This window comes from Taeniopygia guttata, chromosome 25 (genome assembly GCF_048771995.1).
Source record: "Taeniopygia guttata chromosome 25, bTaeGut7.mat, whole genome shotgun sequence".
Classification (NCBI taxonomy): domain Eukaryota; kingdom Metazoa; phylum Chordata; class Aves; order Passeriformes; family Estrildidae; genus Taeniopygia; species Taeniopygia guttata.
This window is the reverse complement of record NC_133050.1, coordinates 4976546-5004080: the sequence shown is the minus strand read 5'-3', so window position 1 is coordinate 5004080 and position 27535 is coordinate 4976546. Positions and strand designations below refer to the sequence as shown.

At 54.7% G+C, this 27535-nt stretch overlaps 2 protein-coding genes across 7 annotated transcripts; one reads left to right on the top strand and one right to left on the bottom strand.

Annotated features, from left to right (window-relative positions):
• The first annotated feature begins 914 nt into the window (after positions 1-914).
• Positions 915-21200, top strand: LOC121468894 (uncharacterized). The gene is made up of 9 exons (XM_072918352.1): positions 915-1041; positions 9100-9800; positions 11067-11138; positions 11900-11971; positions 12552-12678; positions 14078-14272; positions 15851-16015; positions 18387-18895; positions 20056-21200. The coding sequence occupies exons 1-9, from the start codon at positions 915-917 to the stop codon at positions 20356-20358; spliced, it is 2271 nt and encodes a 756-aa protein (XP_072774453.1). The 3' UTR covers positions 20359-21200.
• On the bottom strand, positions 21160-25668 carry LOC121468924 (uncharacterized). 6 transcript variants are annotated; one of them, XM_072918577.1, is made up of 7 exons: positions 25539-25668; positions 25084-25379; positions 23724-24228; positions 23199-23255; positions 22992-23020; positions 22739-22762; positions 21160-21336 (listed from the first exon to the last, which is right to left on the bottom strand). In XM_072918577.1, the coding sequence occupies exons 3-7, from the start codon at positions 24190-24192 to the stop codon at positions 21262-21264; spliced, it is 654 nt and encodes a 217-aa protein (XP_072774678.1). In that variant the 5' UTR covers positions 24193-24228; positions 25084-25379; positions 25539-25668; the 3' UTR covers positions 21160-21261. The 6 variants fall into 6 exon arrangements, 4 of the variants coding, with proteins under 4 accessions (XP_072774678.1, XP_072774679.1, XP_072774680.1 ...); XM_072918578.1 differs by lacking the exon at positions 21160-21336 and adding an exon at positions 22147-22319; XM_072918579.1 differs by lacking the exons at positions 21160-21336; positions 22739-22762 and adding an exon at positions 22147-22319.
• Positions 25669-27535: the final 1867 nt, after the last annotated feature.

Sequence of the window (27535 nt, the reverse complement as noted above, 5' to 3'; positions counted from 1 at the left end):
ATCTTGGCGCAGGGAGACGTCCCAGGACCCGCGAGCATCATGGACAGCATCGCCAGGGTTGTAAGTGCGATTCATAAGCAGTGGGGTATCGAGTGTAAGCTCAAAGACTTTTATCTTGCCATAGCAAGGCTGCTTGAGCCGGGGGCAATTGAACGCGCCGTGGATGTTCTGCATCCAGAAATATGGGAAAAATGCACAGCCACGCTGGCCGAGGACACGAAATCCTCAGGCAGTGGCAAGAGCCTTAAGGGGTGGGGCAAAGTAGAGAAAGCCTTGCGCAGAGCAATAGAAGATCAGGAGACGTGGAGCGCGGCGCGTACGTGTTTATTAGTTACTCCCAAGCTAGGGGTGGGGGCAGGAACGCAAACTGCCCCTGAGGGTGATCCGCCCGGGAGCGGAGACCCGGGGGGGCCTGGCGCGTCACCCCCCTCCTCGGATCAGAGCCCAATCCCTGCCGCGGAAACCTCCCAGAAAACCGCAGCTTCCCCGTCCATCCCGCCGCCGCCGGCCCGCGACCCGTCGCTGGAGGTGCAGCAGCGCGCGCAATGCTTTTGGCAGGGGCTGGCGAGGGAAGCCAGAGGCGCAGAAACCGCAGCTCAGGAAGAGACCCTACCCACGCCGCCACCTCACCCCTTTGAAAATGGCGCTGGCAGCCAAGGAGAGGGGCGGGGCGCGGGCGGTACTGGCGCGAAAAGCCGGAAGGCGCGCAATTTCAGGGACGCGCGTGTGCGGGAGAAAGAGGCGGAGAGCGGCAGAGGGCACGGAGCCAATCGGCAGCCGTGCCTGACGCTGCTACCATTTAAGGGAGAGACCTCCCCTGCAGGAGGCGCGACAAGCCTGGGGGGCGGGAGCGGCGCCACCCCCGCGGGGAGGAGCGAGCTCGGAGCTGGACAAAAAGGCACCGAGCCCCGGAAATGCGCCGGCATTCGACTTCCGACTCGGAGTCCAGCAGCAGCTCCGCCAGCTCGGAAAAGCTGCCAGAAGCCGGCTGGGACTCTGAGACGGAGGAAACGGAGCCAACGCGATTTAAGACAAAACCGAGTAAAGCTTTAAGCCGCACTGAAAAGCAACCACAATACGAACCAGCCCAGTTTACCAACTGGGGCGAAATAAAAATAGCCTGTGCTGAATGGTCCCCAGCGGCTGCCATACAAGCCTTCCCAGTGAGGCTCAGCAGCCCGGAGGGGAACCAACAAAGGGTATATACCCTGGTAAACCCAAAAGATGTAAACGGCAAAGGGAGGGGGCGTGCGAGCCGCACTCAGCCTCCTCCCGCCGTGAATACAAGGTGGCCCATCTATGCCAACCCCCAGTGGGGCGGGGAGCCCTCATACCCCATACCCCCACAGGAGGCAGCCAGCTTCATACCCCTGCCAGTGACACAATTGCAGAGTCTCACAACACAGCCTGCGGTACCTTCGTACCCACTACCACCGCAAGCAGCGCCTGTGCCTCAGGGTCAGCAGGGGACGCCCCAGAACGGGACCCCTGGGTGGCCCTGGCCATGAAAATAGGGAAAGAGCCCCCATGGGTGTGGGGGACATGCCGCCTCTATGGCAGTCAGGACCCCCACGTAATAGGGCTTCAGTTTTGGGCAGACACAAGAGCAGACTGCTCGATCTTTCCCCAAGCACTGTGGCCTCGACACTGGCTATGCAAAGAAGTCCCCCCAGTGAACGGAGTGGGAGGGCCGTCCCAAACTTAGAAAAGCACCCAATTGGTAGCTATAACGCTTCATACAAAAAAGGGACCAGAACAAACAGTAGCAATCCACCCCTACATCTTGCAAAACTCTCCACCCCTGATAGGAAGGGACATCCTTGCTATGTTAGGAGTCAAAATTACAAATTTATAATGAGGGCCACTGCCACACACCCACTGCTGCCAATAAAACTGACCTTCAGAACAAAACTAATGAAAAACTGTGAGTTTCGGTTTGCAGGACATGCTCGTGGACCGTCCCCGTGACACGTACACCCCTGCTCCAGAGGGAGATGATGGACCACCAAGCCGCCAGACAAAACCCGAGAGTCCCACACCGGTGAGACCCAGACATGTACAGTGTCTCTGTGCGATTTTGCTGTTGGGGCTTGTGGCCGGGGGACAAGCCGACCCAGGCCACTACCCTCATCAGCCATTTAGGTGGGTCATGCAACAACTTTCAAGTGACAAAGTGTTCAAAGAGGTCACCACAGCGAACACCCCATCCTTCGTGTTCCACATAGCCGATCTGTTTCCAGGACAACCAAAACTACGGCCCGCAAACCCACACATCATATTCATGTACATATCTTACTGGTGCTCAGCGTCCAACCCAGGGAAAAGGTACTGCGACTACCCGGGGTGGGGACATTGCGGATATTGGGGCTGCGAAACCATTGTTACAGATGCCAGACCATGGGGAGACGGGTGGCAACCGCAGGAGCCCGACAAATTCTTACAGTTCACCTGGGCACCCTTTGGCTGCGGAGACCACAATGCACAGCCTAGATTACGGGGATGAGTAAGTTAAACCATGACCGTTCTACAGCCAGATCACCCTAGTTGGGCCATGGGTAGAACATGGACAGTGGTCCTCAGAGGACGAGAAGGTGGGTGAATGTACGAATTATCAGGCTCCAACCACCAGCACCTCGACCAGTGGGACCCAACAAAATTATCAAGAATGTGCTGAGAGGGAAAAACACAACCCACCCCAAAACCCTGACCCCAAAAGTCACTGACACCCCGACCGGCCTTGCGGATACCCTCCGGATAGGCTGCACGGCTGAGTCAGATCCAAACCCAATCTTTCGTATGCTAGAAGCTACCTTCCTAACCCTAAACGAAACCAAACCGAACCTGACTAACTCCTGTTGGCTTTGCTATGATGTCAAACCCCCTTTCTACGAAGGCATTGCTTTAGACACCCCCTTCAGTTACTCCACAGCCAGTGCCCCCCACCAGTGCAGATGGGACACTCCCCGCAGAGGAATCACCCTGAGTCAAATCACAGGACAGGGCAGATGTTTTGGCAATGCAGCTTTAGCAAAGCAGAAAGGCAACTTCTGCACTAAAGTTGTCAAACCCAACAGAAAAACCAATAAGTGGGTGGTCCCATCCGCATCTGGGATGTGGGTTTGCCAAAGGTCCGGAGTGAGTCCTTGTGTGTTCCTTGCCAAATTTAATGACTCTGTCGATTTCTATGTCCAAGTTCTGATTGTTCCTAGGGTCCTGTACCACTCAGATGAAGAGATATACCATCTTCTCGAGGAACCTAACAGACTCCACAAAAGGGAAATCATCACAGGTATAACTATCGCGATGCTGCTTGGCCTGGGAGCAGCTGGCACAGCCACGGGTGTCTCAGCCATCGCAACCCAACAGCACGGACTCTCTCAGCTGCAAATGACCATCGACGAAGACCTGCAGAGGATCGAGAAATCCATCTCCTACCTAGAGAAATCAGTCTCTTCGCTTTCAGAAGTAGTTTTACAAAATAGGTGAGGACTGGACCTCTTGTTCATGCAGCAGGGAGGACTGTGTGCAGCCCTAAAAGAGGAGTGCTGCTTTTATGCAGATCATACGGGAGTCGTTAAAGACTCCATGGCAGAACTCCGAGATAGACTGGCTCAGAGAAAGAGAGACAGGGAAACCCAACAGAGCTGGTTTGAATCCTGGTTCAATCAATCACCTTGGCTCACCACTTTAATTTCTGCCCTGGTAGGTCCACTGGCAATACTGCTTTTAGCTATTACCATAGGACCATGCCTGCTGAACAAACTAGTCTCGTTTGTTCAGGCCCGTCTAGAACGGGCGAACATTCTGTTCGTAGACCAGACACAAATGCTGTAAACCAAAAACTGCGAACACAGTCAGTCGCAAAAGCCTTCGAGACTCGCCTTGCGAAAATTACTCAGGTTTACCAAACCACCTTTTCCTTACCAAGTTACGAGTTTGTACCTCACTCCAGTGCCTATATCTACGACTACCTCATTTTATTTATGATAAGGAGGGGGGAGATGTAGTAGATAGGGACAGGCGAACGGAAGATCTCGGGATGTGACGGAAAGAAAGACCCTTCCCCCCTCTCCTTTGCAACACGTTATCTACCACTCCCAGAACATGTAACCACATCTAACCCAGTAGTTTTCCACTCCCGACTAACCCTAGGGACCCTACAACCCCCCTCTGACGTAGCAAAGTCCCCCAAGACTATTTAAACCCATGAGATAAGATAATAAACGCTTTTGACCGTCCACCACATGGGTGTCAGCGTGTGTCGTTAGCCCGAGTAGCCCGGACAGGCCGGGCTGCCGTGCTGCTCCTTGCAACCAGGTCGCCGTGGCCTCCCCTGAAGGCAACAGTTACACCAGTAAGGGACCAGTTACACCAGTACAGGACCAGTTACACCAGTACAGACCAGTTACACCAGTAACAGACCAGTTACACCGGTAAGGGACCAGTTACACCAGTACAGGACCAGTTACACCAGTACAGGACCAGTTACACCAGTGCCGGACCAGTTACACCAGTACAGGACCAGTTACACCAGTACCGGACCAGTTACACCAGTACCGGACCAGTTACACCAGTACCGGACCAGTTACACTGGTACCGGACCAGTTACACCAGTACAGGACCAGTTACACTGGTACCGGACCAGTTACACCAGTACAGGACCAGTTACACCAGTACCGGACCAGTTACACCAGTGCAGACCAGTTACACCAGTACCGGACCAGTTACACCAGTACAGACCAGTTACACCAGTACAGACCAGTAACAGACTGGGAACCCCCCCAGTCCCTCCCAGTGCTCCCAGTAACAATGTGCCCTCTGTCCCAGTAACCTTCCAGTTCCCTCCCAGTATAAACCAGTTCCCTCCCAGTTCCCTCCCAGTTTGTCCGAGTCCCTCCCCCAGTCCCTCCCATTGCTCCCAGTACAAACCAGTCCAAAGCCTCTTTGTCCCAGTGACCCCCAGTGACCTCCCAGTCCCTCCCAGTATAAACCAGTAACAAAGACCCCTCTGTCCCAGTGCGTCCCAGTCCTTCCAAGTACAAACCAGTACAAACCAGTACAAAGCCGCTATGTCCCAGTCCCTCACAGTCCCTCCCAGTACAAACCAGTACCAACCAGTACAAAGCTGCCCTGTCCCAGTCCCTCCCAGTATCTCCCAGTCCCTCCCAGTACAAACCAGTCCCTCCCAGTCCCTCCCAGTCCAAAGCCGCTCTGTCCCAGTCCCTCCCAGTCCCTCCCAGTACAAACCAGTCCAAACCATTCCAAACCAGTACAAAGCCGCTCTGTCCCAGTCCCTCCCAGTCCCTCCCAGTACAAACCAGTACAAAGCTGCCCTGTCCCAGTCCTTCCCAGTATGTCCCAGTCCAAACCGGTACAAAGCCGCTCTGTCCCAGTCCCTCCCAGTCCCTCCCAGTACAAACCAGTACAAAGCTGCCCTGTCCCAGTCCCTCCCAGTATATCCCAGTATATCCCAGTCCCTCCCAGTACAAACCAGTACAAACCAGTCCCTCCCAGTACAAACCAGTAGAAAGCCGCTCTGTCCCAGTCCCTCCCAGTCCCTCCCAGTACAAACCAGTACAAAGCTGCCCTGTCCCAGTCCCTCCCAGTATATCCCAGTATATCCCAGTCCCTCCCAGTACAAACCAGTACAAACCAGTCCCTCCCAGTACAAACCAGTAGAAAGCCGCTCTGTCCCAGTCCCTCCCAGTCCCTCCCAGTCCAAACCAGTACAAACCAGTACAAAGCTGCCATGTCCCAGTCCTTCCCAGTATGTCCCAGTCCAAACCGGTACAAAGCCGCTCTGTCCCAGTCCCTCCCAGTCCCTCCCAGTCCCTCCCAGTACAAACCAGTACAAAGCTGCCCTGTCCCAGTCCCTCCCAGTATATCCCAGTCCCTCCCAATACAAACCAGTACAAACCAGTCCCTCCCAGTACAAACCAGTAGAAAGCCGCTCTGTCCCAGTCCCTCCCAGTCCCTCCCAGTCCAAACCAGTACAAACCAGTACAAAGCTGCCCTGTCCTAGTCCCTCCCAGTCCCTCCCAGTCCAAACCAGTCCAAACCAGTACAAAGCCACTCTGTCCCAGTCCCTCCCAGTCCCTCCCAGTCCCTCCCAGTCCCTCCCAGCCCCTCCCAGTCCAAACCAGTGACAAAGCCGCTCTGTCTGTCCCAGTCCCGACAAGCGGCGCCTTTGTACCGGCGGTGGGCGTGGCCTCCCCGCCGCGGCCGCCCGCTCCGTATTTGGGCATCCGCTCCTTATATGGGCATGGCCCCGCCCACTGTGGGCGTGGCCACGGCCCGCCCCGCCCACCGCCCCCCCGCGCGGCGGCGCCGGAGCCGAACCCGCGGGAATTTCGGGGCCGTTTTTGGGGCGAATTCGGGAATTTTGGGGGCAAATTTGGGGAATTTTCGGCACTTTCGGGGCGCGAGGAGCGGGAGGGGCGCGGGGGGGGGGCGGGGGAGCGGAATTTGGGATTTTTTGGGGGATTTTTCGGGGCGATTTTGGCCATTTTAGGGCGTATTCGGGAATTTTTTGGGGGGATTTCGGGGGTTTTTGGGGCGATTTTTGGGATTTTGGGGAATTTTGGGGTTTTTTGGGAATTTTTTGGGAATCGTTGGGGAATTCGGGGCCGCTTTGGGGCGGGGCCGATTCTGGGCGGGATTTTAGGGCGGATTTAGGGGTTTTTTTTGGGAGTTTTTGGGAATTTTTGGAAGATTTGGGGAATTTTGGGGGTTTTTTGGGATTTTTGAGGAATTTTTTGAGAAATTTTTGGGAATTTTTGAGGAATTCGGGGCCGCTTTGAGGCGGTGCCGGCTCCAGGCGGGATTTTGGGGCGGATTTTGGGATTTTTGGGTCTTTTTTTGGTTTTTTGGGGGTTTTTGGGGTGGATTTTTGGGAATTTTTGGGATTTTGAGATTTTTTGGGGCTTTTGGGGTTTTTCGAGGTTTTTTTGTTTTTTGTTTTTTATTTGAATATTTTGGGATTTGTTTGGGAATTTGGGGAATTTTCGGGTTTTTTGGGATTTTTTTTGAGTTTTTTTGGGTTTTTTAGGATTTTTTGGGTATTTTTAGGACATTTTCAGGCTTTTTTTAGGATTTTTATTTTGTTTTTTTGGAATTTTTGGAATTTCTGGAGGATTTTCCGGGGCTTTTTTGGGGATTTCCAGAATTTTGGGGGATTTCATCTGGATTGTTTGGGGATTTTTTTTTAAATTTTTTTTTTAATTTTTTGGGTTTTTTTGGGGGGGTTTTAAACCAAATTTGGGGGGATTTTATTGGGATTTTTGGGGAATTTTTCGTATTTGTTTGGTTTTTTTTTTTTTGGTCGATTTTCTGTGCTTATTTTGATTTCGTTTTTTGGATTTTTTTGGGTATTTAAAACAAAATTTTGGGGAAATTTGGTGGGATTTTGGGGATTTTTTTCGGGTTTTCTAAACTGTTTTTGTTTTATTATTTTTGGTTTTTTGGGAGGTTTAAACCAATTTTGGGGGGGATTTTTTTTGGATTTTTGGGGAATTTTTGGGGTTTTTTGGAATTTTTTTGGAATTTTTGGGAATTTTTTTGTGCTTTATTGGGAATATTTGAGAATTTTTTTAAAGTTTTGCGATTTTTGGTTCGTTTTTTGGATTTTGGGGGAAATTTTGGCAATTTTTTTGGTGCTTTTTTGGAATTTTTTTGGGGGCAGATTTTTTGGGATTTTTTTTTGTGCTTTTTCTGTGGATTTTTTTTTAAATTTTTCCCTTTTTTGGGGAATTTCTGGGAATTTTTTTGTGATTTTTGAGATTTTTTGGGGGATTTTTTTGTGCTTTTTTGGGATTTTTGGGGGGAATTTTCGGGATTTTTTCGGTGCTTTTTCTGGGAATTTATTTTCATTGTTTGTGCTTTTTTGGGATTTTTTTTTGGGGGGGGAAATTCTTGGGAATTTTTTTGGGGGCTTTTTTTTAGGAATTTCCCCCTTTTTTGGGGACCCCCCCCCGATGCCTCCCCTGCTCCTTCTCGGGGCCCTCCTGGCGCTTTCCGGGGGGGTCCCGTTGGTTTTTGGGGGGGTCCCGTTGGTTTTCGGGGGGGTCCCGTCGGTTTTCGGGGGGGTCCCGTTGGTTTTCGGGGGGGTCCCGTCGGTTTTTGGGGGGGTCCCGGTTTTTGGGGGGGTCCCCAAAGGGGGCGTGGCCTGTCCCGGGGGCTGCGACTGCGACCGAACCAACGCCCGCTGCCGGGGGGGGGCCGGGGGCGTCCCCCGGGGGCTCCCCCCGGGCCTGGCCACGCTGTGAGTGCCCCGACCCCCCCCCCCCCTCAATTCGGGACACCCCCCCCAAAAGAGATTTTGGGGTTCCCTTGAGCTCCTTTCCCTCCCCCCCCTCCCTCCCCCCCGTTTTCCCTCCTTTGGAACGGTCCCGGCAAATTTGGGAGGTGAAAAATTCCCAATTTTGGGAGCCCAAAATCCTCCCCGGGACCCCCAAAAATCCAGCCCGGGATACCCCAAAATCCTCCAAATTTGGGAGCCCAAAACCGACCCGGGATCTCCCAAAATCCCCCAAATTTGGGAGCCCCAAAATCCCCTCGGGACCCCTCAAAATCCTCCCAATTTGGGACCCCAAAATCCCCCAAATTTGAAACCCCAAAAATTCACCCTGGCACCTCCCAAAATCCCTCCCGGGACCCCCTAAATCCCAAAATCCCCCCAAAATTGTGTCTCCAAACACCCCAGGACCCCCCCAAAACCCCCCAAATTTGGAACCCCAAAATCTCCCCCGGGACCTCCCAAATCCGCCAAAATCCTGCAAATTTGGGACCCGCCAGAATCCCCCAAATTTGGGACCCGAAAACCCCATGAGCTCCTAAATTGGGACCCCAAATCCCCCCAAAATCCCCCAAATCCCCCCAAATTTGGGACCCCCCCAAACCCCAAAATCCCCCAAATTTGGGACCCCCCAAAAATTCCCCTGAAATTTTCCAAATTCCCCAATTCTCCCATTTCCCCCCAAATTCCCCAAATTTCCCTGAAATTCACCCCAATTTTCACATTTCCCTCCAAATTTCCCCAAATTCCCCAAAATTCCCCCAATTTCCCCCCAAAATTCTCCCAATTTTCCCAAATTTCACCAGAAATTTCCCACAATTTTTCCTCAAATTCCCACAAAATCCCCAAAAATCCCCAAAATTCCCCCACTTTTCCCATTTTCTGCCCAAATTTTCCCCAAAATCCCTCAAATTTCCCTAAATTTTCCAAAAATGTCCTAAAAATTCCACTCAAATTTCCCCAGTTTTCCAATTTTCATCCCAAATTCCCCCAGTTTTTCCCATTTTTCCCATTTTGTCCCATTTTGCCCAGTTTCCCCCCAATTTTTCCCATTTGCCCCATTCTTTTCCCATTTTTTCCCAATTTTCCCAAATTTTCCCAATTTTTCCCTACTTTTCCCATTTTCTCGTTTTTCCCCCCATTTTTCCCCAACTTCTCCCATTTTTTCCCGTTTTCCCCCCAATTCTTCCCATTTTCTGCCGTTCTTTTCCCATTTTTCCCAATTTTCCCAATTTTTCCAATTTCCCCATTTTGCCCCCAATTTTTCCCATTTTTCCCTTTTTTTTGCCCCAATTTTCCCCACTTCTCCCCCCCGTGTTTTTCCCGTTTTTTCCCCCAAATTTCCCCAATTTTTCCCATTTCCCCGGTTTTTCCCCCAATTTTTCCCATTTCCCCCCAATTTTCCCGTTTTTCCCGTTTTTTCCCCCATTTCCAGCTCACTGCTCCGCTGGGACATCGAGGAGCTGCCCCAGGGGAGCTTCCGGCACCTCCCGGCGCTGACGCTGCTGTGAGTCCCCAAAATCCCCAAAATGGCCCAAAACCGCCCCAAAACACCTCAAAATCACCCCAAAATGGCCCAAAAAATCACCCCAAAAATATCCCAAAATATCCCCCAAAACACCCCCAAAACGCCCCAAAAACGCCCCCAAAACACCCCCAAAACATCCCAAAATATCCCAAAATATCCCCCAAAAACGCCCCAAAAATGCCCCCAAAACATCCCAAAATGTCCCAAAAAAAACCATCCCAAAAATATCCCAAAATATCCCAAAAATATCTCCCAAAATGTCCCAAAAATCACTAAAATGTCCCAAAACCATCCCAAAAATATCCAAAAATATCCAAAACCATCCCTAAATGTCCCAAAATCACCCAAAATCACCCAAAATATCCCCAAATCCCCCAAAATATTACAAAATATCCCCAAAAAATCACCCCCAAACCCCCCAAATTCCTTGAAACACAAAAAAATCCCATAAAAACAACGAAAAAAACCCCAAATCCCCAAAACCCCCCAAAATCCCCCAAATATCCCAAAATGGCCCAAAATCAGCCCAAATATCCCCAAATCACCCCAAAAATCTCCCAAATCCCCCAAAACCAACTCAAAATGCCCCAAATGATCCCAAAATCCCCCAAAATATCCCCAAATCCCCAAAATGTCCCCAAAACACCCCCAAAACCCCCCAGATCCCCAAAACACAAAAAAAACCCAAAAAACAACCAAAAACCCCCAAAATCCCCCCCGAAAAATCCCCCAAAATATCCCAAAACTCCGAAAATATCCCAAAATCCCCCAAAATATCCCCCAAATCCCCCAAATGTCCCAAATGTCCCCAAATTGTCCCCAAAATGTGTCCCCAATGTCCCCAAAATGGCCCAAATTATCCCCAAAATGGACCTGAAAATCTCCCAAAAATGTCCCCAAATGTCCCAAAATTTGTCCCCGATGTCCCCAAATTGTCCCCGAACGGACCCAAAATTGCCACAAAAGGTCCCAAAAATGTCCCAAAGTTGTCCCAAAATGTCCCCAAAATTGTCCCGAAAATCTCCTAAAATGTCCCCAAATGTCCCCAAATTGTCCCCAAATGTCCTCAAATGTCCCCGAAATTGACCCCGAATGTCCCCAAATTGTCCCAAATGTCCCAAAATTGACCCCAAATGTCCCCAAATTAACCCAAAAGTTCCCAAAATTGACCCGAAAATCTCCTAAAATGTCCCCAAATGTCCCCAAATGTCCCCAGTGTCCCCAAAATGTCCCCCTCTCCCCCAGCCTGGTGGCCTCGGGGCGCCTGGGGAGCGTCGGGGACGGAGCCTTCGAGGGGCTGGGGGCGCTGGAGTACCTGTGAGTCACACTGGGGACACTGGGTATACTGGGTTGCACTGGGAACGACTGGTTTCGACTGGTTTGGACTAGTTTGGACTGGTTTGGACTGGTTTATACTGGGAGGGACTGGTTTGGACTGTTTTACTGGTTTGGACTGGTTTGGACTGGTTTGGACTGCTTATACTAGTTTGTACTGGTTTGTACTGGTTTGTACTGGTTTATACTGGGAGGGACTGGTTTATACTGGTTTGTACTGGTTTGGACTGGTTTGGACCGGTTATACTGGTTTGTACTGGTTTGTACTGGTTTGTACTGGTTTGGACCGGTTATACTGGTTTGGACTGGTTTGTACTGGTTTGGACTGGTTTGGACCGGTTATACTGGTTTGTACTGGTTTGTACTGGTTTGGATGGGGAATGGAGCTGGGGGCACTCGAGTCCCTTTGAGTGATACTGGGGATACTGGTTATACTGGTTTGGACTGGTTTGGACTGGTTTGGAATGGTTTGGACTGGTTTGGACTGGTTTGGACTGGGAGGGACCAGGACAAACTGGGAGGGACTGGTTATATTGGTTTGTACTGGTTTATACTGGTCTGTACTGGTTTGTACCAGTCCATACTGCTCCATACTGCTCCATACTGGTCCGTACTGGTCTGTAACTGGTCCATACTGGTCTGTACTGGTCCATACTGGTCCATACTGGTCCGTACTGGTCTGTAACTGGTCCATACTGGTCCGTACTGGTCCGTACTGGTCCGTACTGGTCCATACTGGGCAGGTTCCTGGAGGACTCCCAGCTCCGCTCCCTCCCCCCTGCAGCTCTCCGGGGGCTCCGGGGGCTCCTGTTCCTGTGAGTGTCCCCAAGTGTCCCCAAGTGTCCCCAAATGTCCCCAAATGTCCCCAAGTGTCTCCAATGTCCCCAAATGTCCCCAATGTCCCCAAAGTCCCCAAATGTCCCCAATGTCCCCAATGGCCCCAATGTCCCCGATGTCCCCAATGTCCCCGATGTCCCCCAATGTCCCCAAAGTCCCCAAATGTCCCCAATGTCCCCAATGGCCCCAATCCCCCCAATGTCCCAAATGTCCCCGATGTCCCCCAATGTCCCCAAAGTCCCCAAATGTCCCCAATGTCCTCAATCCCCCCAATCCCCCCAATGTCCCCAATGTCCCCGATGTCCCCAATGTCCCCAAATGTCCCCAATGTCCCCAGTGTCCCCAAATGTCCCCAATGTCCTCAATGTCCCCAAATGTCCCCGATGTCCCCGATGTCCCCGATGTCCCCAAATGTCCCCAAATGTCCCCAATGTCCCCAGTGTCCCCAATGTCCCCAAATCCCCCAGTGTCCCCAATGTCCCCAATGTCCCCAGTGTCCCCAGTGTCCCCAATGTCCCCAACCCCCCAATGTCCCCAATGTCCCCAATGTCCCCGCAGGAGTCTGGCCGACAACCTCCTGCAGTCGCTGCCCCGCGGCCTCTTCCAGGAGCTGCCCAACCTCGGCCACCTGTGGGTGACACTGGGGGGGTTGGGGACATTGGGGACACTGGGGGACACTGGGGGGGTTGGGGACATTTGGGGGATTTGGGGACATTGGGAACATTGGGGACATTTGGGGGATTTGGGGACATTGAGGGGATTGGGGGGTTGGGGACATTGGCAACATTGGGGACATTTGGGGTTTGGGGACATTTGGGGACATTGGGGACGTTTGATGACCTTTGGGGACACTGGGGGGTTGGGAGGGTTGGTGCCACTTTGGTGCCACTTTTTGTCACTTTGCTGCCGTTTGGTGCCATTTTGTGCCACTCTGGTGGCATTTGGTGACATTCGATGCCACCCGATGTCCCTTCAGTGCCACTTCAGTGCCACTCTGGTGCCACCTGGGGCCACTTTGGTGCCATTCGGTGCCACTCCGGTGCCACTCGATGTCCCTTTAGTGCCACTCTGGTGCCATTTGGTGCCATTTTTGTCACTTTGGTGCCACCTGGTGCCACTTGGTGCCATTTGATGTCCTTTTAGTGCCACTTTGGTGCCACCTGGTGCCACTTGGTGCCACTCTGGCGCCATTTGGTGCCATTTTTTGCCACTTTGGTGACCCCTGGTGCCACTTAGTGCCACTTTGGTGCCACTTTGATGTCACTTGGTGCCACTTTGGTGCCACTTTGTTGTCACTTGGTGCCACTTGGTGCCATTTGGTGCCATTTTTCTTGTTTTGCTGCCACTTTTTGCCACTCTGCTGAAACCTGGTGACACCTGGTGGCATTTAGTGCCACTTTGGTGCCGCTTTTCTCACCTTGGTGCCATTTTTTGTCATTTTGTTGCCACTTTTGTCACTTTGGTGCCACATTTTGCCATTTTTCTCACTTTGCTGCCGTTTTTTCCCCGCTTCGCTGCCCCTTCGTGCCACCCGGCGACCCTCGGTGCTCCCGACGCGCCGACCCGTGGCGTCCGCAACGTGCCAACCTGGGATGTCCCCGACCCGTGGTGTCCCCAACGTGCCAACCTGGGATGTCCCCGACCCGTGGCGTCCCCAACGTGCCAACCTGGGATGTCCCCGACCCGTGGCGTCCCCAACGTGCCAACCTGGGATGTCCCCGTGGTGTCCCCGTGGTGTCCCTGCGATGTCCCCAATGCGGTGTCCCCAATGCGGTGTCCCCGATGTGTCGACCCTTGGTGTCGTCGACCCGTGGTGTCCCCGACGTGCCCACCTGTGGTGTCCCCGGCGTGATGTCCCCGTGGTGTCCCCCGGTGTCCCCGTGGTGTCCCCAATGCGGTGTCCCCATGGTGTCCCCAACGCGGTCTCCCTGTGGTGTCCCCAACGTGGTGTCCCCAACCTGTGGTGTCCCCAACACGGTGACCCCAACGTGGCTGTCCCCCGCTGTCCCCAACGCGGTGACCCCAACGTGGCCATTCCCCGGTGTCCCCAACGCGGTGACCCCGACGTGGCTGTCCCCGCTGTCCCCGCTGTGCCCGGCGCAGGGACCTGCGGGGAAACCCGCTGCGCTGTGACTGCGCGCTGCGCTGGCTGCTGCGCTGGCTGCGCGCCCGGCCCGGCCCCGGCCCCGAGGGCGGCGCCCGCTGCCACGGCCCCGCGGCGCTGGCCGGCACCGCCCTGGCACTGCTCGGGCCCCGGCAGCTCCAGTGCCAGCGCCACGGTGACTGGTTTATACTGGGAGGGACTGGGAGGGGACTGGGAAGGACTGGGAGGGAACTGGGAGGGACTGGGAGGGACAGGGGGGGCACTGGGGGGAGAAAATCCAGGGGGTTTTAGGGGTTAAAAATGGGACTGCGAGGGACTGGGGGGAACTGGGAAGAGACTGGGGGGGACTGGGGGGAAGTGGCAGGGAACTGGGACAAGCTGGGATGGACTGGGACAAACTGGGATATACTGGGTTGGACTGAGAGGGACTGGGGGGGACTGGGAGGGAACTGGGAGGGGATTGTGGGGAACTGGTTTATACTGGGATGGACTGGAATGGACTGGGAGGGACTGGGACAAACTGGGAGGGAACTGGGGGGGACTTGGAGGGACTGGGATATACTGGAAAGAGATGGGGGGGAACTGGGAGGGGATTGGGGGGAACTGGGGGGAACTGGGATGGACTGGAACGAACTGGGAGGGAACTGGGACAAAGTGGGATGGAACTGGGAGGGACTGGGATGGACTGGAAGGGAACTGGGAGGGACTGGGGGGGACTGGGAGGGAACTGGGATGGACTGGAACAAACTGGGAGGGAACTGGGATGGACTGGGAGGGACTGGGAGGGACTGGGGGGGACTGGGGGGGAACTGGGAGGGAACTGGGATGGACTGGGAGGGACTGGGAGGGAACTGGGAGGGACTGGGAGGGAACTGGGAGGGAACATGGGATGGACTGGGAGGGACTGGGAGGGAACTGGGAGGGAACTGGGAGGGACTGGGGGGAGAAAATCCAGGGGATTTTGGGGGGGAAAATGGGACTGGGAGGGACTGGGACATACTGGGTTATACTGGGAGGGACTGGGGGAAAAACTCCGGTGGTTTTAGGGTGAGAAATGGGAATTTCAGGGGTAAAATTGGAAATTTTAAATGGGAAAATGGGACTGGGATATACTGGGGTATACTGGGATGGACTGGGACAAACTGGGACAAACTGGGACAAACTGGGAGGGACCGGGGGGAGAAAATCCGGGGGGTTTGGGGGTGAAAATGGGGCATGGAGGGGACTGGCTTGTGCTGGTTTGTACTGGGATATACTGGAGGGACTGGTTTGTACTGGTTTATACTGGGATATACTGGCAGGGACTGGGACGGGGGGTTTTGTGGGGGGGAGTGGGACTGGGAGGGGCTGGGGCTGTCCCATGTCCCTGGGGATGTCCCCAACTCTCCCTATGTCCCCAGCCATGTCCCCAAGATGTCAGCAAGCTGTCCCCAAGCTGTCCCTGGGCTGTCCCCATGTCCCCAGGGATGTCCCCAAGCTGTCCCCAGATCCCCAGCCATGTCCCCACGCTGTCCCCGGGGTGTCCCCAACTGTCCCCGTGTCCCCAGAGCTGTGGCCGTTCCAGGCGCTGCCGTTCTCCTCGCTCGGGGGACACCCAAGGGTGGCCCTGGGGCTGTCCCTGCTCTGTCCCTCTGTCCCCGGTGATGTCCCCAGGGATGTCCCCAAGCTGTCCCCACATCCCCAGCCATGTCCCCATGTCCCCAGGGATGTCCCCAAGCTGTCCCCATGTCCCCAACTGTCCCCGTGTCCCCAGAGCTGCGGCCGTTCCAGGCGCTGCCGTTCTCCTCGCTCGGGGCCGAGCCCTTCGCGCTCCGGGGGCACCCTGGGGTGGCCCTGGCGCAGCCGGCGGCCGGAGCCTGCGCCCTGCTGGAGTGGGACCAGCTGGGGGGCAGCTTCCGCGCCCAGCGCGTCATCAACGGTGAGCGAAACGGGGCAAAAATGGGGGGAAACGGGAAAAAATGGGGGAAAATGGCCAAAAAATGGGGGGAAACGGCGAAAAAATGAGGGAAAATGGGGGAAAAACGGGGGAGAAATGGGGAAAATGGGGGGGAGTGGGGACAGCTCGGGGGGAGCTTCTGAGCCCACAGCGTCCTCAACAGCGAGAGAAATGGGGTAAAACGGGCGAAAAACGGGGGGGAAAAAGGCAAAACGGGAAAAAACAGGGAAAAATGGGGAAAAATGGGGGAAAAATGGGGAAAAAACGGGGGAGAAATGGGGAAAATGGGGCGGGAGTGGGGACAGCTCGGGGGGAGGTTCTGAGCCCACAGCATCCTCAACAGCGAGAGAAATGGGGTAAAATGGGCAAAAAATGGGGGAAAAACGGGGGAAAAACGGGGAAAAAAGGGGAAAATGGCAAAAAAATGGGGGAAAAATGAGGAAAAAATGGGGGAGAAATGGGGAAAATGGGGGGGAGTGGGAACAGCTTGGGGGGAGGTTCTGAGCCCACAGCGTCCTCAACAGTGAGAGAAATGGGGGAAAAACGGGGGAAAATGGGAAAAATTGTGGGAAAAAATGGGGGGAAATGGCAAAAAAATTGGGGGAAATGGCGAAAAAATGAGGGAAATGCAGCAAAATGGGGAAATGAGGGAAAATGGGGAAATGGGGCAAAAATTTGGGGAAATTGGGGAAAATGGGGTGGGAGTGGGAGCAGCTTGGGGGGGGATTCTGAGCCCACAGCGTCGTCAGCGGTGAGAGAAAAGGGGAAAACGGGGAAAAACGGGGGGAAATTGGGAAAATGGGGGATAAATTGGTGAAAATGGGAGGAAAAGTGGGAAAAATTGGGGGAAAATGGGAAAAAAACGAAGGAAAAATGGGGGAAATGAGGGGAAAATGGGGTGGGAGGTTCTGTGTGCCCACCATCGTGAACAGCGAGAGAAATGGGGGGAAATGGGAAAAAATGGGGGGAAAATGGGGAAATAGGGAAAAAATGGGGGGAAATGGGAAAATGGTGAAAAACTGAAAGAACTCTGAGAAAATGGGAGAAATGGGGGGGAAATGGAGAAAAATGGGAAGAAAATGTTGAAAAAGAAGGAGGAAATGGTGAAAAAATGGGAGTAGATGGGGGAAATGGGGTTAAAATGGTGGAAAAGGGGGGAAAAACAGGTAAAATGGAAAAAATAAAAAATGGGGGGATATGGGGAAAAAATGGGGGAAATAGGGAAATGGGGGAAAAATAGGGAAAAATGGGGGAATGGAAAAAACTGAAAAAATGGTTAAAAAGGGTGGAAATGGGAAAATGGTGAAAAAATTGAAAGAATTATGAGAAAATGGAGGAAATGGGGGGAAAATTGGGGAAAATTGAAGGAAATGGAGAAAAACGGGGAGAAAATGTTGAAAAAGAAGGAGGAAATGGGGAAAAATGGGAATTGATGGGGGAAATGGGGTTAAAATGGTGGAAAACGGGATAAAATAGAGGGAAATGGGGAAAAAGGGATAGAACAGTGAAAAAAAAAACAAGAAAAAGAGGGGGAAAGGGGCAAAAATGGGGGGAAAAATAATGAAAAAAAATAGGGGGGAGGTTCTGTTCCCCCATCATAACCAACAGTGAGAGAAACGGGGTAAAATGGGGAAAAAGGGGGAAAATAGTGAATAAATGGGGGGAAATGGGAAAAAACAGGGGGGGTGGGGGGAAATGGAGTAAAATGGAGGGGAAAATGGGAGAAAAATGGTGAAAATAAAAGAAAATTGGGGAAAAGGGGGAGAAATGGGGGGGAATGGGGAAAATGGAAAAAAATGGAGAAAATTGCGAAAAAATGGGACAAATGGGGGAAACGGGGTGGGAATGGGGAAAATGGGGTGGGAATGGTTAAAAATGGGGTGGGAATGGTTAAAGTTGGGTGAGGAACATCAAGAGGGACCCGAGGACACCAAGAGTTGGGGTGACCCCCCAGAAATGGCCTCGGGGACCCCAAAAATGGGCTGAGGGTCCCCAAAATGACCTTGGGGGAGAACAAAGGAATTGCCCCGATGTCCCCAAGGTCCTCAAGGTGCTCAAAGGTCCCCAAATGTCCCCAGATGTCCCCAAATGTCCCCAGATGTCCCCGAGTCCTCCAATAACCACCAAGGTCCCAAAGGTCCCCAGCATCTCTGATGTCCCCAAGGTCCCCGGTGTCCCCAAGGTCCCAGTGTCCCCAAGGTCCCTGCTGTCCCAGTGTCCCCAGTGTCCCCGCTGTCCCCAGTGTCCCCAAGGTCCCTGATATCCCCAGTGTCCCCGCTGTCCCGGTGTCCCTGCTGTCCCCGGTGTCCCTGCTGCCCCCGTGTCCCCGCCGACGTCCCCTCCGTCCCCCCAGGCTCCTCACCGGTGGCCTGCCACCCGGTCCCGCTGGGTGACACCCTGCTGCTGGTGGTGGCCCAGCTGGGCGGCGGCTCCTGGGTGTGGCGGCGCTCGGGCGGCCCCGGCTCGGCCTTCGTGCGCCACCAGGCCCTGGGCGCCGGCCGCCTGCGCCGGCCCCACGCCGTGGCCGCCGCGCGCCTGGCCGGGCACCTCTACCTGGGGGTGGCCGACAGCTCCAAGGGCGGCACCAGCACCGTGTTCCGCTGGGCCTCGGGCGGCTTCTACCCGCACCAGGCGCTGCGGCCGTGGCAGCGCGACACCCACCTGGAGTTCCTGGAGCTGGGCGGGCGGCCGGCCCTGGTGCTCTGCGGCGCCGCGCGCCGGCCGCTCGTCTACCGCTGGAGCGGCGACGCCTTCGCGCCGCACACCGACATCCCCCACGTGCCCGACGCCTACGCCGCCAAGCACTTCCGCCTGCGGGGCAGCGTCTTCCTGTGCCTCACCAGGTTCCTGGGCGACGCCAAGGTGATGGCGGCGGGCTTGGGGGTGGTGGGGTCGTGGTGGGTGGGGGGGTGGGGGTTCGGCAAGGTCATGGGGGGTCAGCAGGGATTGGGGGTGCAGCGGGGTCATGGGGTTATGGGGGTCCATCAAGGCCATGGGGTTATGGGGGTCCATCAAGGTCGTGTGGTTATGGGGGTCCATCAAGGTCGTGTGGTTATGGGGGTCCATTAGGGTCATGGGGTTATGGGGTTCCATCAAGGTCATGTGGTCATGAGGGGGTCAGCAGGGTCATGGGTCCATTGGGTTCCATCATGGTTGTGTGGTCATGGGGGTCCATCAAGGTCATGTGGTTATGGGGTTCCATCAAGGTTGTGTGGTCATGAAGGTCCATCAAGGCCATGGGGTCATGGAGGGTCACCAGGGTCATGGAGTTCCATCAAGGTCATGTGGTCATGGAAGGTTCCCAAGGTCATGGGGGGTCACCAGGGTCATGGGTCCATGGGGTTCCATCAAGGCCATGTGGTCATGGGGGGGCATCGGGGCCACGAGTGGTCACAGGTGGGGCCACCAGGGTGATGATGGCCACCCCATGGCCATGGGGGCCCATCAGGGCCACGAGGCCCCACCTCTGACCCCTGACCCCAAGTGCAGGTGAAGTGCAGGGAGGGCCCCAACCCAACCCACCCCATGTGCTACCACCCACCCCATGGTGCCACCACCCACCCCATTGTGCTACCACCCACCCCATTGTCCCACCACCCATCCCATGGTGCCATCACTGATCCATGAACCCAACCCACGGTGCCACCACCCACCCCACGGTGCCATCTCCATCCCATGGTCCCACCACCCATCCCACGGTGCTACCACCCATCCCATGGTGCCATCTCCACCCCATGGTGCCACCACCCACCGCATGGTCCCACCACCCATCCCACGGTGCCACCACCCACCCCATTGTGCTACCACCCACCCCATGGTCCCACCACCCACCCCATGGTGCCATCTCCATCCCATGGTGCCACCACCCACCCCAGGGTGCCACCACCCACCAAATGGTGCCATCTCCATCCCAACCAAACCCAACCAACCAAACCAACCCAACCAACCAACCAAACCCAACCCACCCAACCCAACCCACCCCATGGTCCCACCACTGACCCCCCACCCCGCGCCATCTCCAGGTGATGCGCTGGGAGGGCTCCATGTTCCGCGAGGTGCAGCAGGTGCCGGCCCGCGGCTCTCTGGTCTTCCAGCCGCTGCTCCTGGCCGGCCACCGCTACGTCCTGCTGGGCAACGACTTCGCCCCGAGCCGCGTCTTCCGCCTGGGCGCCGGCGGCCGCCTGGAGCCCGCCCAGGACCTGCCCGCGCCCACCCCCCGCGCCTTCGTCCCCGTCGCCGTCGGCCACCGCCACTTCCTGGTGGCCTCCAGCTTCAAGGGGGCCACCCAGATCTACGCCCACGTCACCGAGGACGTCGGCACCTGAGGGGACGGCCAGGCGCGCCCGGTGGCCGCCCGCCGCCGGGGGATGCCCGGAGCTGCCATCGCGTCCCTGAGGCTGGGGGACATCAGGGGACGTGTGGTGGCAGCCGAGGATGGTGGCCACCAGTCCACCGTGGAGATGGGGACATCAGGGGACATGAGGGGAACATGTGGTGGCATCTGGAGGGACGTGTGGTGGCATCTGGTGGGACGTGGGCATGGTGGCCACCCTGATGTTGTGGAGATGGGGGCATGAAGGGACACCGTGGGGACAAGGTGGGGACACTGTGGGGACACCGTGAGGACGCGGTGCCACCACGGCCTCGTGCAGCTGCAGGGACATGGGGAGGTCGCCGTGGGCTCGGTCACCAGAGGGACGCAGGGACATTGACCAGACACCAGCAGGGACCTGGGGCCACCCTCGCGTGACATCCCCAAGGCCACCGGCGACCTGATGTCCCCAAGGCCACCATGGCCCTGATGTCCCCAAGTTCACCATTGACCCAACGTCCCCAAGGCCACCATTGCCTCAGTGTCCCCTCCTGGTGCCAACATCAACCCGATGTCCCCAAGGCCACCATGGCCCTGATGTCCCCAAGGCCACCATCACCCCGATGTCCCCAAAGCCACCATGGCCCTGATGTCCCCAAGGCCACCATGGCCCCGATGTCCCCAAGGCCACCATGGCCCTGATGTCCCCAAGGCCACCATGGCCTCAGCGTCCCCTCCTGGTACCACCATGGCCCCGATGTCCCCAAGCCTTTGTGTCCCCTCCCAGTGCCACCGCTGTCCCGCCGTCCCCATGTCCCCTCCCCCGGTGACCAAAATCCATTTTTTTTTCACCCATTTTTATTCATTGCCTTTCTTGGGGACATTTTGGGGAAAATTTGGGGACATTTCGGGGAAATCAATGCCACCCCTCTCCCCCATCCGGTGTCACCTGTTGGGGACATTTGGGGACACCTGGGGACAGCTCAGGCTCCTGCGGAGAGAGGGGGGGTCAGGGGGTGGCACCGTCCCGCGGTGTCCCCAAAGTGTCCCCAAGGTGTCCCCAGGGGGTAGGGGACACTCACCTGTCCCAGCCAGAGGTGACAGCTCCGGGGGGGGGGGGGGTGGCAGTGCCTGCGGGGGAGGGGAGGGGACACTGAGGTGTCCCCAGACTGTCCCCAAATTGTCCCCAAATGTCCCCGATGTCCCCAATCCCCCAACCCCAAATCCCCCTCAGTGTCCCCAAGGTCCCCAAAACGTCCCCAAATCCCCCAAAAAGTGTCCCCGATGTCATCCCCCAACGTCCCCAAATCCCCCGATGACCCCGAATGTCCCCAAATTGTCCCCGAATGTCCCCAAATGTCCCCAGGTTTCAGCTGGCCTTGCTCCAGCACTTGCACTTCCCACCTGAGGGGACACAGAGGTGACACAGAGGTGACACAGCTGACACACAGGTGACACACAGATGACACACAGGTGACATACAGGTGACACACAGGTGACACACAGGTCACACAGGTGACACAGAGGTGACACAGAGGTGACACAGAGGTGACACAGAGGTGACACAGGTGACACACAGGTGACACACAGGTGACATACAGGTGACACAGGTGACACAGAGGTGACACACGGGTGACACAGGTGACACACAGGTGACACACAGGTGACACAGCTGACACAGAGGTGACACAGAGGTGACACACAGGTGACACAGGTGACACACAGGTGACACACAGGTGACACACAGCTGACACAGAGGTGACACAGAGGTGACACATGGGTGACACAGGTGACACACAGGTGACACACAGGTGACATACAGGTGACACACAGGTGACACAGGTGACACACAGGTGACACACAGGTGACACACAGGTGACACAGGTGACAGGGGTGGCACTCACTGGACGACGACCCCCAGCACGCTCAGCACTGCGGCCACCGCGAGGCCACCGACGCGCAGGTGACACCATTCTGGGACAAGGACAGGGACACTGGGACAGCTGGGGGGTACCTTGGGGACACCTGGGGACACGTTGGGGACAGCTGGGGGTACCTTGGGGACACCTGGGGACACGTTGGGGACACCTGGGAGTACCTGGGGACACCCTGTGGACACCTGGGGACACCTTGGGGACACCCTGGGGCACCCTGGGGACACCTTGGGGACACCTGGGGGTACCTTGGGGACACTTTGGGGACACCTGGGGACACCTTGGGGACACCCTGAGGACACCTTGGGAATACCTGGGGACACCCTGGGGGTACCTGGGGACACTTTGGGGACACTTTGGGGACACCCTGGGGACACCTGGGGGTACCTGGTGACACCTTAGGGACACTTTGGGGACACTTTGGGGACCCTCCCAGTCCCTCCCAGTTCCCGCACTCACCGAACTGGAAGGGACTGGAGGCATCTGGGGGGGAAGGGAGGGGTCAGAGAGACCAGCACGGACCAGTAGAAACCAGTATAAACCAGTATGGACCAGCATGGACCAGTAGAAACCAGTATGGACCAGTATAAACCAGTTCGGGCTTTCCATCCCAGTCACTCCCAGTTTGTCCCAGTTTGTCCCTGTCCCTCCCAGTTTGCCCCAGTCCCTCCCAGTTTGTCCCAATTTGTCCCAGTTTGTCCCAGTCACTCACCGGGGTGTCGCCTCTGGCCAGGGACAGAACTGGGGGGGGAGGGGACACCAGTTAAATCAGTTTGGGCTGGGACTGGGCCCAGTTCCTCCCAGTAACCCCCGAAATCCTCCCAGTCCCTCCCAGTACAAACCAGTCCCTCCCAGTCCATCCCAGGCCCCCCCAGCCCCTCCCAGTTCCCTCCCAGTCCCTCCCAGTCCAAACCAGTACCTCCCAGTATCACCAGTTCCCGGAGCTGTTCCCACTCCATTCCGTCACCTTTGATCCCTGAGGGGGTGGAGGGGACTGGGACAAACTGGGACAAACTGGGAGCGACTGGGGGGGGACTGGGACAAACTGGGACAAACTGGGAGGGACTGGGAGGGGACTGGGGACGGGTGAGTCACTGGGATTCCTGAGCAGGGCGGGACTGGGACGAACTGGGGGGAACTGGGACAAACTGGGGGGAGCCGGGGGGGACTGGGACCAACTGGGGACTACTGGGAGAGAACTGGGCAAACTGGGAGAGACTGGGATGGATGGGGGGTTACTGGGATGTTACTGGGGGGTTACTGGGATGGACTGGGGGGTTACTGGGAGGTTACTGGGAGTTACTGGGAGTCACTGGGGGATTACTGGGACTTGTTGGGATGAACTGGGAGGGACTGGGGAGTCACTGGGGGTTACTGGGAGGGACTGGGGGAGGTTACTGGGGAGTTACTGGGATGAACTGGGAGTCACTGGGGCTCCACTCACCTTCCCAGAGCAGCCGCGGGAACTGGAAATGGGGGCGGGGGAGAAATGGGAGGGGGCGGGGCACGGAACGAGGGGGCGTGGCCAATGGAAGGGGCGTGGCCAAATATGGGGGCGGGGCAGAGGTTTGGCCGCGGAAGGACTGGGATGAACTGTGGGATACTGGGATGAACTGGGAGTGACACTGGGGGATGCTGGGAACACTGGGACAGACTGGGAGTGGCACTGGGATGCACTGAGACAAACTGGGATGGACTGGGACGAACTGGGAGTGGCACTGGTAGAACTGGGAGATACTGGGAGGCACAGGGGCAAACTGGGCTGCACTGGGAGGGACTGGAGGGGCACTGGGGCTGTACTGGGAGGAACTAGCCTGGACTGGGATGAACTGGGTTTTACTGGGAGGGACTGGAGGGGTTGAATGGGCTGGTCCCGCCTCTGCCGCCTCCCATTGGCTGAGGCTCCCGCCCATCACTGTCTGCAACCAATCAGCACCCGGGAACAGCACCTGGAGGCGGGGCCTGGTGTCGGCGCCATTTTAGCGACTTTGAGCCTACAAGCCCCGTCATGCACAGCGGCTCCATGGCGGCCTAACTGCAAGTCCCGTCAGGCCCCGCGCTCCACAGCGCTCCCCTTATCCGCTACCATGAGCCTCACAGGAGCCCCCCAGACCCTGCGGGACCCCCGAGAGCCCCCCCGAGCCCATTCGGGACCCCCGAACGCCTCCTCGAACGCCCAGATGCCCCAAACCACACAGAGGCCTTCGAGCGCCACCTAACGGACTACAGATCCCACCATGCACCGCGGCACGCACGGAGCGCCGTTAAAGCTAGGAGTCCAGCTCCCGTCATGCCCCGCGGCGACAGAGCACCCTCAGAGCCGAGTCCGGCCCGACAATTCCCGTCACGTCCTGAGCCCCACGGAGACCCCTCAGAGCTCCCCAGGTGCCCCCGGGGGCTTCCCGACCCCACAGAATCCCCCCAGGTGCCCCTGTAGACCCACACCTGCCCTCCAGGACCCCCAACCGCTCCGTTACAGAGAATTCCGGGACTACAGCTCTCATCATGCCCCGCGGCGCCCATTGCGCGTATTTACGGCCATGCCCCCATTTCCCGTGATGCCCCGCGGCCTCACTTAGCCCCTTTAAGGCAGCGACTCCATCTCCCATCATGCCCCGCGCCCCATAGAGCACCGGTATACCCGCGCCTACAACTCCCATCATGCCCCGCGCCCCTTAGAGCCCCGTTAGCGCTTCCCCCAATGCCCCCCTAAATTCTCTCCCCAGACCCAAAAAACCACAATATCCCCAAAACAGGAAGAAAACCCCAAGTTATTTGGTCACCAAAACTCAGAGACCCTCGACCTTTAATATTTCATTTTTCCTCCTCTTTAAAACGTTCCTTTCCCCTCATTTCCGTGCAGTCTGCTGGCACTGTGATTTGACCTTCTCTCATGGCGGGGATCCCTCCCAGGAGCTCGGGGCCATCTCAGGGCTCCTCAGGGGATTTCTGGAGTGCCTCACAGCAGGGTCCGGCCTCGCTGCGTTGGCAAAACCCCGAAGCGCCGCTTCAGGGCCAGGCGGTGCCGGGAGAATTTATCATCAGGGGAGAAGCGGGCGGGGTGCGCCAAGCGTGTGGGGACCCCGTCCGGGGACACCTTCTGTGGGGACAGAGCGTCAGGGAGAGCCCAAATTCCCCCCTCAGCACAGCCAAACTGACCCGCATCGCTCCCAGCACGCACCGCGGACACCCAAACACCGCGGGTCCCCTCCGAGTCCTCCCCTAAATCCCCAAAAAGCGCCCCAAAAGCGGCCGGTACCCGCAGGGTGTAGACGCGCTCCCCGCCCTCGTTCTCCTAGCACTGCAGGAACATGGCGGCGCCAGCGCGGCACCCGGCCGGAAGTCGCCTCAGGAGAAAAGGGAAAAAGGCGGGCTTTACACCGGAAATCGGCGAGAGGGACGATGGGAAATGTAGTCCCGAAAGAGAGCAGCAGATCGAGGGGGGAAATTTGGGCCCAAGAAAGGAGATTTTGGGGTGAAAACGGGAGTTTGGGTTAAAAAAAAAAAATATGGAATTTGGGTCTTAAAAGGGGAATTTGGGCCCAAAAAGGAGGAATCTGTGTCCAGGAAGGGAAAGTTTGGGCTCAAAAAGGCGCATTCGGGTCCAAAAAGAGAGAATTTGGGCCCAAAAAAGGGGATTTGAGCAAGAAAAGGGGCAAATTTGGACCGAAAAAGGGGGATTTGGTTTCAAAAAGGGAGAATTTCAACCAAAAAAATCGGGAATTTGTGCCCCAAAAAGGGGAATTTGGGTGCCTAGATGGGAAGTCTGGACCCCAAAAGGGGGAGTTTGGGTCCAAAAATGGAGAATTTGGGCCATAGTTTGGGGTTTGAGCACTAAAATTGAGCAGTTTGGACCTAAAAAGTAGAATCTGGATTTAAAAAAAAACGGGAGTCCGACCTTCAAAAGTCAACCCAGGGAGGCAGGGGGAAGATTTTGGGGTGAAAAAGTGAGTTTGGGTTCAAAGTAAGGGAGTTTGGGTCTGAAAGTGCGAGGAACAGAATTCACGGTTTGGAGGTTTTAAAGTTTAATAATAATAATAATGGCAATAGGATAAAAAAAGGAGAATAATTCCAGCGGGGTGACATCGCTGAGGCGCGTGCATATTCATGATTTCGTTATTTGTGAAAAACTCGTTGTGTTGAAATTTTAGGAGTTTAAATTTTAGCTTTCCCCCCCATCTTGTAAATCAATCTTTGAAAATCTGAGATTTCCACAGAAGGAGGCAATAATGGTTTTTTTTTTTGAGATTTTGGTGTCTGTTGCTGTTCTTTTAATATTGTGCTCTAGGCTAAAAACTGTGTGTGCCACACTGCTGAAAAGAGATGAATACAGGAAAAATTTAAGAGAGATTAATACGGAAAAACTGAAATGAGATTAATACAGAAAAAATTTAAAAGAGATGAATGCAGGGAAAATTGAAAAGATTAATACAGGAATAATTAAACGAGATTAGTACAGGAAAAACTTAAAAGAGATTAACACAGGAAGAATTTAAATGAGATTAATGCAGCAAAACATAAAAGAGATTAATACAGGAAAAAATTAAAAGAGATTAATGCAGGAAAAACTTAAAATATATTAATACAGGAAAACTGAAAAGAGATTAATACAGGACAAACTTAAAAGAGATGAATGCAGGAAAAATTTAAAATATTAATACAGGAATAATTAAATGAGATTAATAGAGGAAAAACTTAAAAGATATTAATATGGAAAACTGAAAAGAGATTAATACAGGGAAGCTTAAAAGAGATTAATACAGGAAAAATTTAAAAGAGATTAATATAGGAAAACTTAAGATGAATACAGGAAAAATTTAGAAGAGATTAATACAGGAAAAATTTAAACAAAATTAATGCAGCAAAATTTAAGAGACTTAATTTAATACGGCACTATTTAAAAGGGACTAATACAGCAAAATTTAAATAAGATTAATGCAGCAAAACTCAAAATATATTAATACAGGAAAAATTTAAAAGATATTAATAAAGCCAAATTTAAGAGATTAATACAGGAAAAACTGAAAAGAGATTAATACAGCAAAACTTAAAAGAGATTTATACAGGAAAAATTTAAAAGAGATTAATACAGGAAAACTTAAACGAGATGAATACGGCCAAATTTAAGAATTAATACAGCACTATTTAAAAGAGATTAATACAGGAAAAATTTAAAAGAGATTAATACAAGAAAAGTGTAAAAGAGGTTAATAAAAGAGATTAATACAGCCAAATTTAAAAGATTAGTACAGCAAA